Here is a 12809-nt window from a genome sequence, read left to right as displayed (position 1 = left end):
CTTATGCATTATTGACCTAATATGGCTTTTGTTATATATTTCCAGATAATTTATTTATTCTGCTTCTACACTGTAGGTGTTTGTAATATATCATTATTCTACTATTTGATGCGTTACATGTTTTAAAAAATGGGGCGTAGAGATGAAATCAAGCCTTTTCTGCTGCCCGTATACATCAGATCCTTGCATGTAAATGCACGGTGACATATGATCATGTGGTTGTACGTGGTGTGTTTTGTTGGGTCATCCAGGAGAGGACAGGGCCTTGTGTCTGGTGGAGATCAAGAAGGTGAAACAGTCCTTGTCGCAGTCCCATCTCCCGGCTCAGCCTGACCTCAACCCCTTCATCTTTGAGACAGTCAAGGGATGCCACCTCTTCTCCTCTGGAAAGGTGGGTTACGCTTAGAGCAGAGCAAAACTCCTCCTCGTTAGACTGTTATTTAGTTAGAGTTAATGAGCTGAACATCGGTAGCGAAGCAATGTGCTGTCTGGTTGCAGATATTTACTGCTGTCCTGATTGCGGCGTTGTTTTCTCTCTTAACAGATTGATAATGGGACCTGTATCTGTGCTGCTATGCCCAATAAGATTACAATTCTGCGGCACAATGAGAGCCTGAACAAGTTCTGCATCAGAAAGGTGAGTGGGCTTTGAAGACGGATAGGGAAATGATAATGTCACGGAGGAAAAGGCCGTGTTTTGTAGCAAAGCAGCTCGTTTTTTTTTTTTTTGCTGCAGGGAGGGATGAGTTTGAAACGTGTTGAACGTTTGTTTGTATTTGCAGGAGATTGAGACGTCGGAGCCCTGCAGCTGCATCCACTTCACTGGCTACAGCATCGTTATCGGCACCAACAAGTTCTATGAGATTGAGATGAAGCAGTATGTGCTGGAAGGTAGGTCACCACCCCGCTGTGATTTATTCACGGTGGGCATCTGCACACGAATCCTGAATTGATATTTAATAATGTCATAAAATAATATTTTCCTGTCAACCAGATGGTGGTTCTACCATTTGTGATTCTATCGCTGTGAGGTTTCAAACTTCACACCCGACTGAGCTGACTGACATCACTTTTTTTCTTTCCAGAATTTCTCGATAAAAACGACGTGACACTAGCTTCAGCTGTCTTCGCCGCGTCCTCCCACAGCTTCCCCATCTCCATCATCCAGGTCACCACGGCGCCACAGAAAGACGAATACCTGCTCTGTTTCCACGGTTAGAATTAAATTAGAGTTATCTTCTATGTATGTGTATGTGTATGTGCACACAAAAAGAAAATCAAGAGAGAGGAAATCTGTATTTATGGAATGTTTCTTGCAGAGTTTGGTGTGTTTGTGGACGCATACGGCCGCAGGAGTAGAAGTGAAGATATCAAATGGAGCCGTCTGCCTCTCTCGTTTGGTTCGTTTAAATCAGTTTGTTCCGTATCACTTTCAGAAATGTCTTTTTCTCTTTAATGGTCAATGTATGATATGATCTGAAGTGAATGTTTTGGTGTTTCAGCCTACAGAGAACCCTACCTGTTTGTGACCTACTTCAATTCTCTGGATGTTATTGAAATTCAGGGACACGCTGCTCTGGGGTAAGATTGCCTCCTGCTCCTGTGTCAGTACCACTCCATCAATTAGGGCTGGCACTAATTAGTTTCCTCCCAGTCACATCATCATCATTTCGTGGGTCTTTACTGAGTGTCATTGCATATTGTAGTGGTTGAATAGTTAATTTCCCATTACTGCCAAAGGGCTCATTAAACAGCTCGACAAGAATCATCCATTTCAGTCACTGTTCTTCTTCTTTTTTTAGTTTTTTTTAAAGGATGCAGTGTCTGATGTTCTCCTCTCTTTCCAGGCCCCACTCATATGCACACCTGGACATCCCAAACCCGCGCTACCTTGGCCCGGCCATCTCCTCTGGGGCCATCTACCTGGCCTCCTCCTACCAGAACAAACTGAGGGTCATTTGCTGCAAAGGCAACCTGGTCCAGAGCCAAGAGGGTGTAGATGACCTGCAGCGAAACGGCTCCGGGCGCAGGTGAGGACACTATTTATTCAACCAGCTTCAGGTTACTTTTATCTGTTCATTAACGTATTTACACAATTATACTAATCTATGTTTTGGGTATTACTTTGGTTTCATCTCTCAACTTTCTTTTTACGGTCTTTAAAGTCACCACACATGTTGAGCTGTAACAACATTTCAAGTTAGATACACCGAATATACTCTACTCTCAAGTAGTGAAAGTTTCAAATATCTTGTCACATTCAGAATCTTATACTTTTGATTCGATAGTTTCTTACTCGCCTAAATCAAAACATTTTTGGTTTATTTTATTTTGGAAAAGCTTTTTTTGTTAATTAAAATCTGCTTTTCTAGACTTGTTTTTATTTAAGTAAAATGTTGGTGTCTGCACCTACATATGATATTTACACTACTATTAAATCACTTTCTACTTCAATTTCCTAGTTTATATAATGGCACTGTATGTGGAGAACCAATCTAATGTGGAAAACAAATAAATGAATACCTTTTAATGCTCAAATACATTCAAATAAATGAATGAATAAATTAACAGAATACACAAATAAGATGTATTTACTCTGAATTCACATCTGTATTATTTACATGTTGATGAATCGACTATGCTGTGCCTTCGTTTGACTGTTGAAGGGAAATAATACAGATGACAACTTAGAGCAAAGAAAAATAAATCCTGCAGACGGAGAATTCATCTAAAATATAAGATAAATATGTGTGTTTTATTTTATTCATTATTCATTTCTCAGTTTACTTGAGCGTCACACTTAGAATACACATAATATTCATTCATTTATTTTTTGGTGAGGTTTGGTTCTCCCTACAATGCAGAGACGCACTGTTCTCCTTTATTCCGTGTACACTGGTGTTGTTGAAGGACCAATGGGACTAGCTGGCACTGCTGGGCACAGGTTGGCATCCACAGGTGGTGATGGTTGAATTGTGGCCTTTACGTTTGATCTGCTTATAAAATAGGAGAGTAACACCTCCATTTTGCTCTTTACAGGAGGAAGAGTTCATTTTTTATCTGTAACAAATCCTGAAATAGTTCTTTTTAAATAGAAATTGCTTTTTAAAATGCCACCTGTCAACAGTAGAAAGAAAATTGATGAATAAAGACTTCCGACTGAGACTCGTCTATTTCAATTTGAATCTCACTAACAACTGAGCCTTTATTATTCATAGTGCTGGTTTTGCTCTTTAGTTGTTGCTGTCAGCCTCTGATTGTATTCTCATTTAGGAAACTAAATTGTATCGATGGGTTCAGTTTTTTCAAACCGTGAATAGCAAAGTGCTGCGGCTTGTAAAATGATTGTGAGTCCATCATCCTCACTGCATCTGTGGACTGACCCGACAGTGCCAAGCTACGCCCATGGCCCGAGACTCAAAATACCCTTTCCTTTGACTAATGCCCCCCTGCCCGTCTTTGTGCCTCGGTTCCTCCCTAACAGCCCCAACAAGCGTGGGCCTCCTTCATACAATGAGCACATCTCTAAAAGACTGGCAGCCAATCCCCTCGTTCACTCGGATCCTAGCACGCCTCACCGCTACAGAGAGGCTCGCACCGAGTTTCGGCGGGACAAGTCCCCCAGCCGTCCACTGGAGAGGGAGAAGTCTCCTGGCAGGATGCTGGAGAGCCGGATCGGGGGGTCTCCAGGAAGGGCCATGGCCGACCCTCGGCTCGAGCGCTCCCCGGGCCGGGCCATGGCAGACCCTCGGATGGACCGCTCTCCTGGCCGGATGATGGACGTTCGTAGGGAACGGTCCCCCGGACGATTCGAAGAGCGCCAGAGGCTTCACACTGGTTCAGGCCGCACGCCCATAAACCCCGTTAACAAGGTTTGTCAATCATTTTATTTATTTATTTTACTGTTTACGGTCTACTCCTCAGTTGCTATATGCAGCTGATACACAACTGTTACTACTTAAATATAATGATGGTAGGAAAACTCGTTTTTAGCAATAATGGCGGCGTGGCTCAAGGGATGACTCGATGGCAACCCCTTGACTTTTAATGCTACCAGCAGGTTCACTTTTTCAGTTTTTAGCAACATGTTGTGAGTTATTGGAGGGGCTGTGATGGTATTTGGTACATACAGTATATTCGTGTTGCGTAGAGGAGGAATCCAAACGGCTTTGGTTTCCACGTTGCTTTTCCTGTAGCGCCACCAGCAGGTTGACAGTTCTGGTTTTGAGTTAAATGTCTCAACCACCATTGGGGTGGATTGCTGTGAAATTTGCAACAGATATTCAAAGGTCCCTAAAGGATAAATTGTGATAACTTTGGTGACTACCTGACTTTTTTATCCAGTGCCATCATCAGAAACCTTCTCATCAGCCTCAGCTGTTTTTGCTAGTGTTAATTAGCAGTTGTTAGCATGCTAACGTGCTACATTAACAAGCTAAGTTAACATCAGGATGTTAGGCAACGACTCGTTTACGTGCCTGTAGACCCTTGTCTTGTTATATTGTATGCTTTGGTTCAGGTTTCTAAGTATTAAGGGGTATTCCATGCATGTGCATGTATTAATCTGACTTCATGTTTTTGGTTTGATCCTACAGGTTTGGGACCAATCATCTGTTTGAGAGACAGCAGAGCCACGCACACCCAGCACGGACAGAGAAATGAGTCGTTGGACGGGGAACGGAGGGAACAGAGAACTAGTGAAAGTGTCACCAATTCATGATGAAACACTGCCTCACATCAGTTTTGCCTGACATCTAAGCTGACAAACCCACAGAGGAAAACAACTGTAGCCATCAGAGCAGAGAGAGAACCAGACAAATAAATAGATGTTTTTCTCAATGAACTGACCCGAGTCAATAAAGGTCAACAAAATGCCATATTTAACAACTTTTTGAGCAGGTTTGTTTTTTCCCCGCTGCATTTGAAAATGCGCTCTGTACTCCAAGAAGAGATTAGTAATTTGATTCGATTTCTTCTTCAAGAATCCAATCTGAGTATCCGTGTTCTCAACTTTAGGCCTGACTCGGTGGGTTTTGGTAGTTGCTGTTCTCTACCTACTCCAGACAGTAGTGACCACAATAGATAAGCACAGCCGTAGCAACTTTATCTCACAAGTCGATGCCTAAATATTTACAAAGTGTCACCGGTGAAAATGGCAGAAGTTCACTCAATTAAAACAACTGGCTCAGCTCTGTCCCCAGTAGCCACAGATCAGTCCCGTACATCTGGTAACATTTCGGGCTCCAGCCCCGCGCTGACAACACACAATCATCATCAGCTGACTACAATCATTCTCTGCTGATCTCTCTTCAGTGGAGACTTTGGTTAGTTACGGTGACAGGAACCGGCTGGAGCACAAATATATTTCAATAAAGTTTAAGTAGCGGAATCCTCCCTGCCCTGTAGAACCACACACACACACACACACACACACACACACGACACGATTGTCTGCCATCGGATAAGTCGACACTAAAACTGCACTACCCACAATCCCCAGCAGGACTTTCTAATCCTTCAGAATGCTATCTGACTGTAAATAGACGAGACATAATTTTATATATATTAAGAAGGAATTTCAAGGCTGGATAAGCCATGTCTATTTTTGTTAAAAACAAAAAAGTGATTACGTGTCCTCTTGAATGTCCAATGAGTATTCTTTTAACATTTCCAAACATCCTTTATCAAGTGAGTGATTGTATCTGGATCCAACTCGTGTATGCACTTCCATCTGTCAAAGGCAAAACCTCAGTGCTGAACTATGTGACAGGAGGAGGGGGGGGGGGAAATCATGTTCAAAGCTTACAACATAGTACTTGAGCATTTCTTTTTTCTACAATGTCAATTATATTGTAAATAACCCAAAATTGTCCACGGTGAAGATGAAAATATTTGTTTTTTCCTAATTCGTAAATGGCATGGATATGTATCTCTGAAATTAAACGGAGTGTTGTCTTCTGCTTCTGCCACATTTGGGTTATATTTTTATTCCACGATTTAACAACAAAGCACGTGAAAAACATTTCCTTTCTATTACCTATTTGCACAGTAAATTCATACAAGTATAATTTCTTAATTTTCTCCTTTTCTTTAATTAAGGCACTCTTGGCAAGTTAAACAACCTTAAAAGACACTAAAATCCGTCCAGATGTATGCATTGTCACGCTGCTTATGCTTGACTAAAATATTGTATTTCTCGATGGAAATGGAATATTACTGTTTGTTTTCAGTATGAGATGCCACGCTTTAACTTGCCCAGTGTGTCTGTTAACAGAACGGGGATCAATGGGAAGAAGCTTCCTCAACTCTCTGGATCCTCTACGGTTCTTTTTAGATGTAAAACACTTCCTGAATGTATTAAAGCCACGAAAATAAAGCTAAAGATTCATTAGTCAAAAATGTTCAACAAAAAGCACCCAATGCTACAGATTGCACAAGATTTCCACTGGTCTCTACAGGACTCTATACAAAAGGGGTTCCCATCCTGTTATATTTTATTTTTATATTGTTTTTTAAATTGTATTTCTGTTCTCACATGGTCCTGAATCATAATGCTGTAACGCTGGATATGATGTTGATGTCTGCTAACAAATGTTTTATTAGCGTTCCCTGTAGAGATTTTGTCACAGAATATTAAATATTATAACCATTGTCTTTCACTTCTACTTTGCCTCCTTATGTTGTGCCTATGAGCAAATGACAACCCACCATAGTTTAGTGATTATAACTTGCAGACACATAACTCCGTACTAATTCGCTCTATAGTGTGAGGGAAGAGAAAAACGGATCATTCTTGAAGCCCTCTTCGCTTGTGCCTTCTGCGAGGCTGCCTTGTGAGACGACTATTTGTCCGTGTCCATTGTGTTAAGAAGAGTTCCGTCTATTTATAGGCGTCTGATCCCGGCGCTCAGCCAACGCGACAATGGCCCGCCATTCCAGTCACGGTAGCAGCAATCAGAAACTGAGAAGAGCTGAAGGGAGAAATCGTTTTCAACAATAGCATCTGCAGCCATAACTCTTCTAATTCTGACCCGCTTGTACACACCATACTGTGAGATGATACCATGAGACATCTGCTGTCGCTTCATCACCAGCGTTTTATTTGACAGTGAGTGGGACTGCAGAGCAGCGAGGCTTTTCAGCGCCTCTCTTTTTATAGATCACACACCCGCGGCCTCACCTCCTCACCCCGGCCCATTCTGCTCATTTTCACAGACTGTCGCTTTTCTTGACCCGGGAGCCCACAAGTGACATTGTCAACTACGTGTTAACAATGCAACGGCAACTTGTAAGAACGTGTTCAGTGTCAGCAGTGTCTCACTTGAGTATGTCGCACCTACTGCTGTTGACAACGCTCAGCATAGTTTCACGAGCGCTTTAAAGTTAACACCAGTGCTGGTGTGCAAAGTTCATCGAAAGACAGCCTTTGATGCGGCGCCTTGTTCGGCCTGTGTTAATCTGTCATGAGAATGGTACAAGTGCATAAAGAACGAGTGCAGTGCCTGTTCTGAACGGGTCAATTGAATTGGCCTCCGGTATTCCTGGTTGCAGCTTTCTCGAGAACAGCTCTCCCAAACAACTTCAAACTGGGCTGCCTTGGATCCATACTATTGAGTATGCCAGAAAAAGATTTAATGTGTCCCAATACATACTATGTAAAATACAGTATGCCAAAAATACCAGGATGTCCGACTGCATCCGGTCACATTTTGCAGTGTGCAAGCCAGCATTCTTTTCTGACTACTCTGACTCTTACTATTAAGATTCACACAAGTCTTAATATTGTGGCAAGCAACAGAGAACGAATTGTACCCAGCATGCCGTTTGGCATTGTAACAATAGGGGTCCTCTGTCAATTGAAAGACAGGAGACTCCTTCCATTTTTGTCAGATAAATGAGGTCTCATAAATAGTTTGTACTATGCATGCTGTGCCATACTGTACTATGAAGCATGTGAGAAATGTGACTACGGTTGGCGGTGACGCAGTCCTGACAGGTAAATAAATTATACTTAAGGAGCTGGCGTCTTCCACGCTCTCTCATTGTGTCTTCTATCAAATGCAGACAAGAAGTGATTTGCACACATATCAGAATATCAAATCAAAAGTTTAGATTTCGTTGGTTAAAGTAAATCAGTTCAAGCTCAAAGTTCCAGCCCTTAGATAAAGGGTTAAAACAGCACTTTTGTGTGTCAAAAATCACTAAAACTTTTAAATGCAGTTCTTTAAATATACCTTTATTTCGTCATCTAAACAGGTTTCATCGATTCAGGTAATCATTTTCTATTTTCCTGCAGTATTTAGTCATTAATCCAAGGACCTTTTCAAGAGTAAAGGTTCCTGAACACATCTCTTATTGCCGGGACAAACCTGTAACAATTTATGAAGTCTTAATTTTATAAAATGTTAAAAATAAAACAAACTTTGTTAATTAGATGTATAGTGTAGTCCACCTACATCAACACCAGTTACATTTCTTTAGTTAAGTTACATGTAATACATTAGGTGGGGGAGGACTACATTTGACATCATTTAAAGACAGAACTGGATTTAATCCACCCTATGAATGGTCATAGTCATCTGTTTAGGTATACCTAATTTTCAGATAGAGTCTAATCAGATTTCTGACATTTTTTAGTAGTTCAAAAGTCATACAACTGGTCAGCTGGTAGAAAACCCCATTTCTGCCATATTGAGATCTATGGTCTTTTGTGACTTGATCCTATCTGTGGTGGAAGTCTGGCTCAACCTGGGTGGCAATCGCACACTTTTTGTATCATTTCCACAAAGCAGTGTTGATAACATCCCTTTCATCAAGGTAACGCCACGCCTTTCTACAGTTTTAGTAAAACTGTTCTGTGGACAGAGGGCACTTTAAAGTAATTAAATGCTTTAACCTTCTGCTCTTGATATTCGAAACCAGTTATTCCAACCTCTTTGTCCAATGTGTGCACGTGTGTTTCTGGCGAGCATGCAATACTGTATGCACTGTATGAAGCATCATTTACCTGTCACTTCCTAAAGAGGACATAGTTTATAAATATCATCCAGTGGAGTTGAGGGTTGGGGGCTACAAAAGGGCGCCCACAATCTCCCCGTTGTTCACTGTTATTGTTGGTCTGACCTCCCAGCTGCTCAGCCATGGTAAGTCATTGTGTGTGGATGCTGTTTGATGGCAAGGACAGATATGGAACTATGTAATTATTTTTTTTAGGTTTTCAAGGATGCTTAAATAATTTAAAAGTGGACAGATGAATGCAATAATTTAATACTCTCATCTGTATATTTATATGATTTTAAAACTAGATATTTTATATTTCACAATGTTTTTTGGGAATATGAACGTTGCAAATGTTTCTATTTTTTCTAACTTTTCACCAGATATTAAATGCGTTGCTACATGTACATTTAATGCATCCTAAATAGCACACAGCATATTTTTCAAGGACAAATAATTGCATAAAAGGCCACTGAAATAGGATAATATATCATGTTTTTGCATGTGTTATTGCCCATAAGCTATTTTCCACCTCTTATAAACAAAATGTTCTGCATGCGAGCCATTTAATTGACGTTTGTCTTAACATGTAGCTTTACCTTAATTGCCTTATAGCGTCTGTCTCACCTCTTCTACTTTTTTTGTGCCAAAAGGCCCCAAAGAAAGCCAAGAAGAGGACAGCAGAGGGAGCCAACTCCAATGTGTTCTCCATGTTTGAGCAGGCTCAGATCCAGGAATTTAAAGAGGTGAAAGCTGCTCAGTCAATGTTTTTTTTCCCCCACTGATTTACACTTGACTTGGAACAACATGAGAATTGTGGAAATGGTGTATGAATATGCATGTTAGCTCAACATGTCGAGTATTATGGTTGAAGTATTTCTGTCTTTAGAAAAAAATACACCGCAAGGTTTCTATTTCTTCCTACCTCTACGTCCTCCCTCTGTCCTTTTCATTTCCATTGTTCATCACTGTAGTATGCCCACCTGTCTATTCTTACTGTCCCCGGCTCTGCAGCAGTGAGGCCTGTGGTATGCCGGTATGACGGTCAGTGGTGCCCAGACATCCAGACTGTGTCATCAGTGATTAGGCTTCACATAAACTGCTGGGCATGCCCTGGATGCCAAGCTAAACCTTCGGGGGTTTAAGTTATAAATACTGAACAGTGCTCATCTATGAAGGTGGCATACAAGAAATTCAAGGAAAGAGCGAGAATCTAAAACCATGCGTGACAGATTGAATTTTTTCTTTCTGTGAAGTGGGCTGGAAGCGTGTGACTGCAATCTGTTTGCGACTCTCACTTTTCAAGGCGAAGAGACTCATTTATGTGTTACTGTATCTTCTTCTGTGTGCTGACCTCAGGCCTTCACCATCATGGACCAGAACAGAGACGGCTTCATCGACAAGAATGATCTGAGGGACACTTTTGCTGCTCTAGGTATGTCAACCCCCCCCCCCCCCCCCCCCCCCCCCCCCCCCCAATGTTCAGTCTTACAAGATGCTGCGAGTTGATTTGTTTTTATTGCAGATAAAATACCATAGTCTGCGAGGAGTAATCATGAACTACAATGCAAAACTAAGATCAACGACACTCGAGGTCCACGTTTCACTACATGCGCATGCAACTGAATCTGCTCGATCTGATTGTTTCTCATTTTGAATGTTTGATGCCACAGGACGTCTCAATGTGAAACAGGAAGAGATTGACGAGATGCTCAAAGAGGCTCCTGGCCCAGTCAACTTCACCGTCTTCCTCACCATGTTCGGCGAGAAGCTGAAAGGTAAGGACGTACAAGCTACGAATGAAAATGTATTAAAAAAAATAAACATATAAGTAATGCGAGTATTAATTTGAGTATGTTTCGAGAACGGTATGCTGACTTCTCCAATGTATCTAGGTGCTGATCCAGAGGAGACCATCCTCAACGCGTTTAAAGTCTTTGACCCTGAGGGGAAAGGCGTGCTGAGGAAGGACTTGTAAGTGACTTATCACACTCCACTTTCTCACACAAAGGCAATTTGCAATATGCAAATTCATTGCGAGGAGTGTTGTACAAGATTTTCCCTCACAATTTATGACTGCGTCTGAGTCTTGGCGCAATCATTCATCCCAGTCCAACTAATTAATGACCAGCACATTTCCTCCTCATGTGAAAACAGGCCTCATCACCTCATAGTGTTTTTTCTCTTTTTTTCTGTTCAGCCTGACACAGATGCTAACAACACAAGCGGACCGATTCTCCCCTGAAGAGGTACATTGTAGTCCTTTTACCCTAATTACCATTATGTGTAATGCTTTGTGTGCGTGGGTGACTCCAAAGTGCACAGAAGGACGAACGTCATTGTGACGATCGTCTACATCCATTTATTTTGTACAACCCCCCCCCCCCCCCCCCCCCGATGGTAATATCTGTTTTATTGTTGGTTAGATGGTGCAGATGTTTGCTGCCTTCCCCCCAGATGTGACAGGGAACCTGGACTACAATAACCTGGTTCACATCATTACCCATGGAGAGGAAAAGGACCAGGAGTAAACATGTCTGTCAACATCACATATAAAGTCAGTTTGTTTGCCAGTACATGACATGAAACTGGCCCACTGCCCTTGAAGGAGATATGGACTGTGGTTTATTTATACATCTTTGTCTCTGTACAGTAGGATCAAGACAACATGTTCTCTTCCAAGCCCCCAAAACTGGCAAGCGTCGACATAGTGAGCTTGCTTTCTGCTTTATCCCCAGTATGTTCCCACATTCACTCAAGACTAATTAAATTATTTTCCTTATCATTTTGTACACTACAACCACCTACATGTTTTCCTAGAAAGTATCCATTTTTTAGGCCTGTGCATGTTCGTCTAATAAAAGTTTTCACAGACAGAAGCCAGCTGTCTGATTTTTTGACACATTGTATCAAGACAATGAGAGGAAAGAACTGTATAATCAGAACAGAGACTATGCAATAGAGGTCACATTCCTTTGGGCCGTCGTATGGAGAGCGCACGCTCAAATGTTTGGCTACTGAAACAGAGGGCTTTAGCGAGACAAAGCCCTGATGTTATTTTAGTGCTGTGATGATGTGAGGAGGGTAATGCTATACTGTGGACAGGCACACAATAGGATGCCACCAAGCGATCCTAACCCGCCCCCAACTACCCCTCTTGCCAGACTTTGGCGGGGTGAAAATCCCTAGTTTGTTGGCAGCTGGAGGGTCCGGGGCAGGGGGTATCCAGCTTGTCAACCTCAGACTAATGTATCGCCTGCTTTGGAGGACGGGAGATGTGTATGAGATACGAGGGATACGTGCTTGGATCAGCTCAGACATTTGAGCTCAAATCATTTGAGCGTCCTGTTTTAACAGTCTCCATAGGAACAGACTGTGGCCATTGAAGGAGGGGAATTTGGACACTGGGGAGAAATAGCACCGTGTCCCATCGGCCTTGCTTTTACCTGCAAGCAAAGCTTATCTTATAGCCGCGCTAATCAATGTTTATTATATTAACTATGGATGAAATAACGATGCGTTGTGTGAAAGAGATCATTTGTAGTGGCAAACCCACAGAGAATTGTCACACAGCGCTGGAATTTCACTCAACTCTCCGAAAGCAGTTGAGCTCTTTTTGGGGGGGTTTTACGGCACGCAGAGTTGGCTCTCGTTAACCAACAGCTACAGATATTGAAAAGCTCTGATAAACCTGTAAACTGTACACTACATGTTCAGCAACAAACGGCAGACGGACATAGTCAGCGCCACGCTGGTGAACTTAGTGGAGCATTTAGCAGCGAAAGAGCCAGATATTTCCCTTTAGAAGATAA

The 12809-nt window shown here is 42.0% G+C and overlaps 2 protein-coding genes across 2 annotated transcripts in view; both read left to right on the top strand.

Annotated features, from left to right (window-relative positions):
* cita (citron rho-interacting serine/threonine kinase a) overlaps positions 1 to 6645 on the top strand; it is a 36851-nt gene extending 30206 nt beyond the window's left edge. Inside the window, exons 41-49 of the mRNA XM_079186425.1 lie at positions 252 to 391; positions 545 to 637; positions 783 to 891; positions 1086 to 1214; positions 1320 to 1400; positions 1503 to 1581; positions 1848 to 2030; positions 3485 to 3872; positions 4596 to 6645. Coding sequence (XP_079042551.1) covers positions 252 to 391; positions 545 to 637; positions 783 to 891; positions 1086 to 1214; positions 1320 to 1400; positions 1503 to 1581; positions 1848 to 2030; positions 3485 to 3872; positions 4596 to 4619 — 1226 coding nt within the window. The 3' untranslated portion in view covers positions 4620 to 6645. The remainder of the gene's footprint in view (positions 1 to 251; positions 392 to 544; positions 638 to 782; positions 892 to 1085; positions 1215 to 1319; positions 1401 to 1502; positions 1582 to 1847; positions 2031 to 3484; positions 3873 to 4595) is intronic.
* Positions 6646 to 9084: 2439 nt separating this feature from the next.
* On the top strand, positions 9085 to 11876 carry myl2a (myosin, light chain 2a, regulatory, cardiac, slow). Its single transcript, XM_079156895.1, has 7 exons — positions 9085 to 9143; positions 9651 to 9743; positions 10357 to 10432; positions 10671 to 10775; positions 10893 to 10971; positions 11198 to 11246; positions 11424 to 11876. Exons 1-7 carry the CDS (start codon positions 9141 to 9143, stop codon positions 11526 to 11528), a joined length of 510 nt encoding a protein of 169 aa, XP_079013021.1. The 5' UTR covers positions 9085 to 9140; the 3' UTR covers positions 11529 to 11876.
* The last annotated feature ends 933 nt before the right edge of the window (positions 11877 to 12809 follow it).

The sequence above is a fragment of the Pholis gunnellus genome (assembly GCF_910591455.1).
Source record: "Pholis gunnellus genome assembly, chromosome: 3".
Taxonomy (NCBI): domain Eukaryota; kingdom Metazoa; phylum Chordata; class Actinopteri; order Perciformes; family Pholidae; genus Pholis; species Pholis gunnellus.
This window is presented reverse-complemented; position numbering and strand designations above follow the sequence as displayed.

Bases quoted from the DNA above. Each gene is read 5' to 3' on its own strand.
- myl2a (XM_079156895.1), top strand. The intron at 9,744-10,356 runs GTGAAAGCTGCT...TGCTGACCTCAG, and splicing joins AGATCCAGGAATTTAAAGAG to GCCTTCACCATCATGGACCA. The intron at 10,433-10,670 runs GTATGTCAACCC...TTGATGCCACAG, and splicing joins GGACACTTTTGCTGCTCTAG to GACGTCTCAATGTGAAACAG.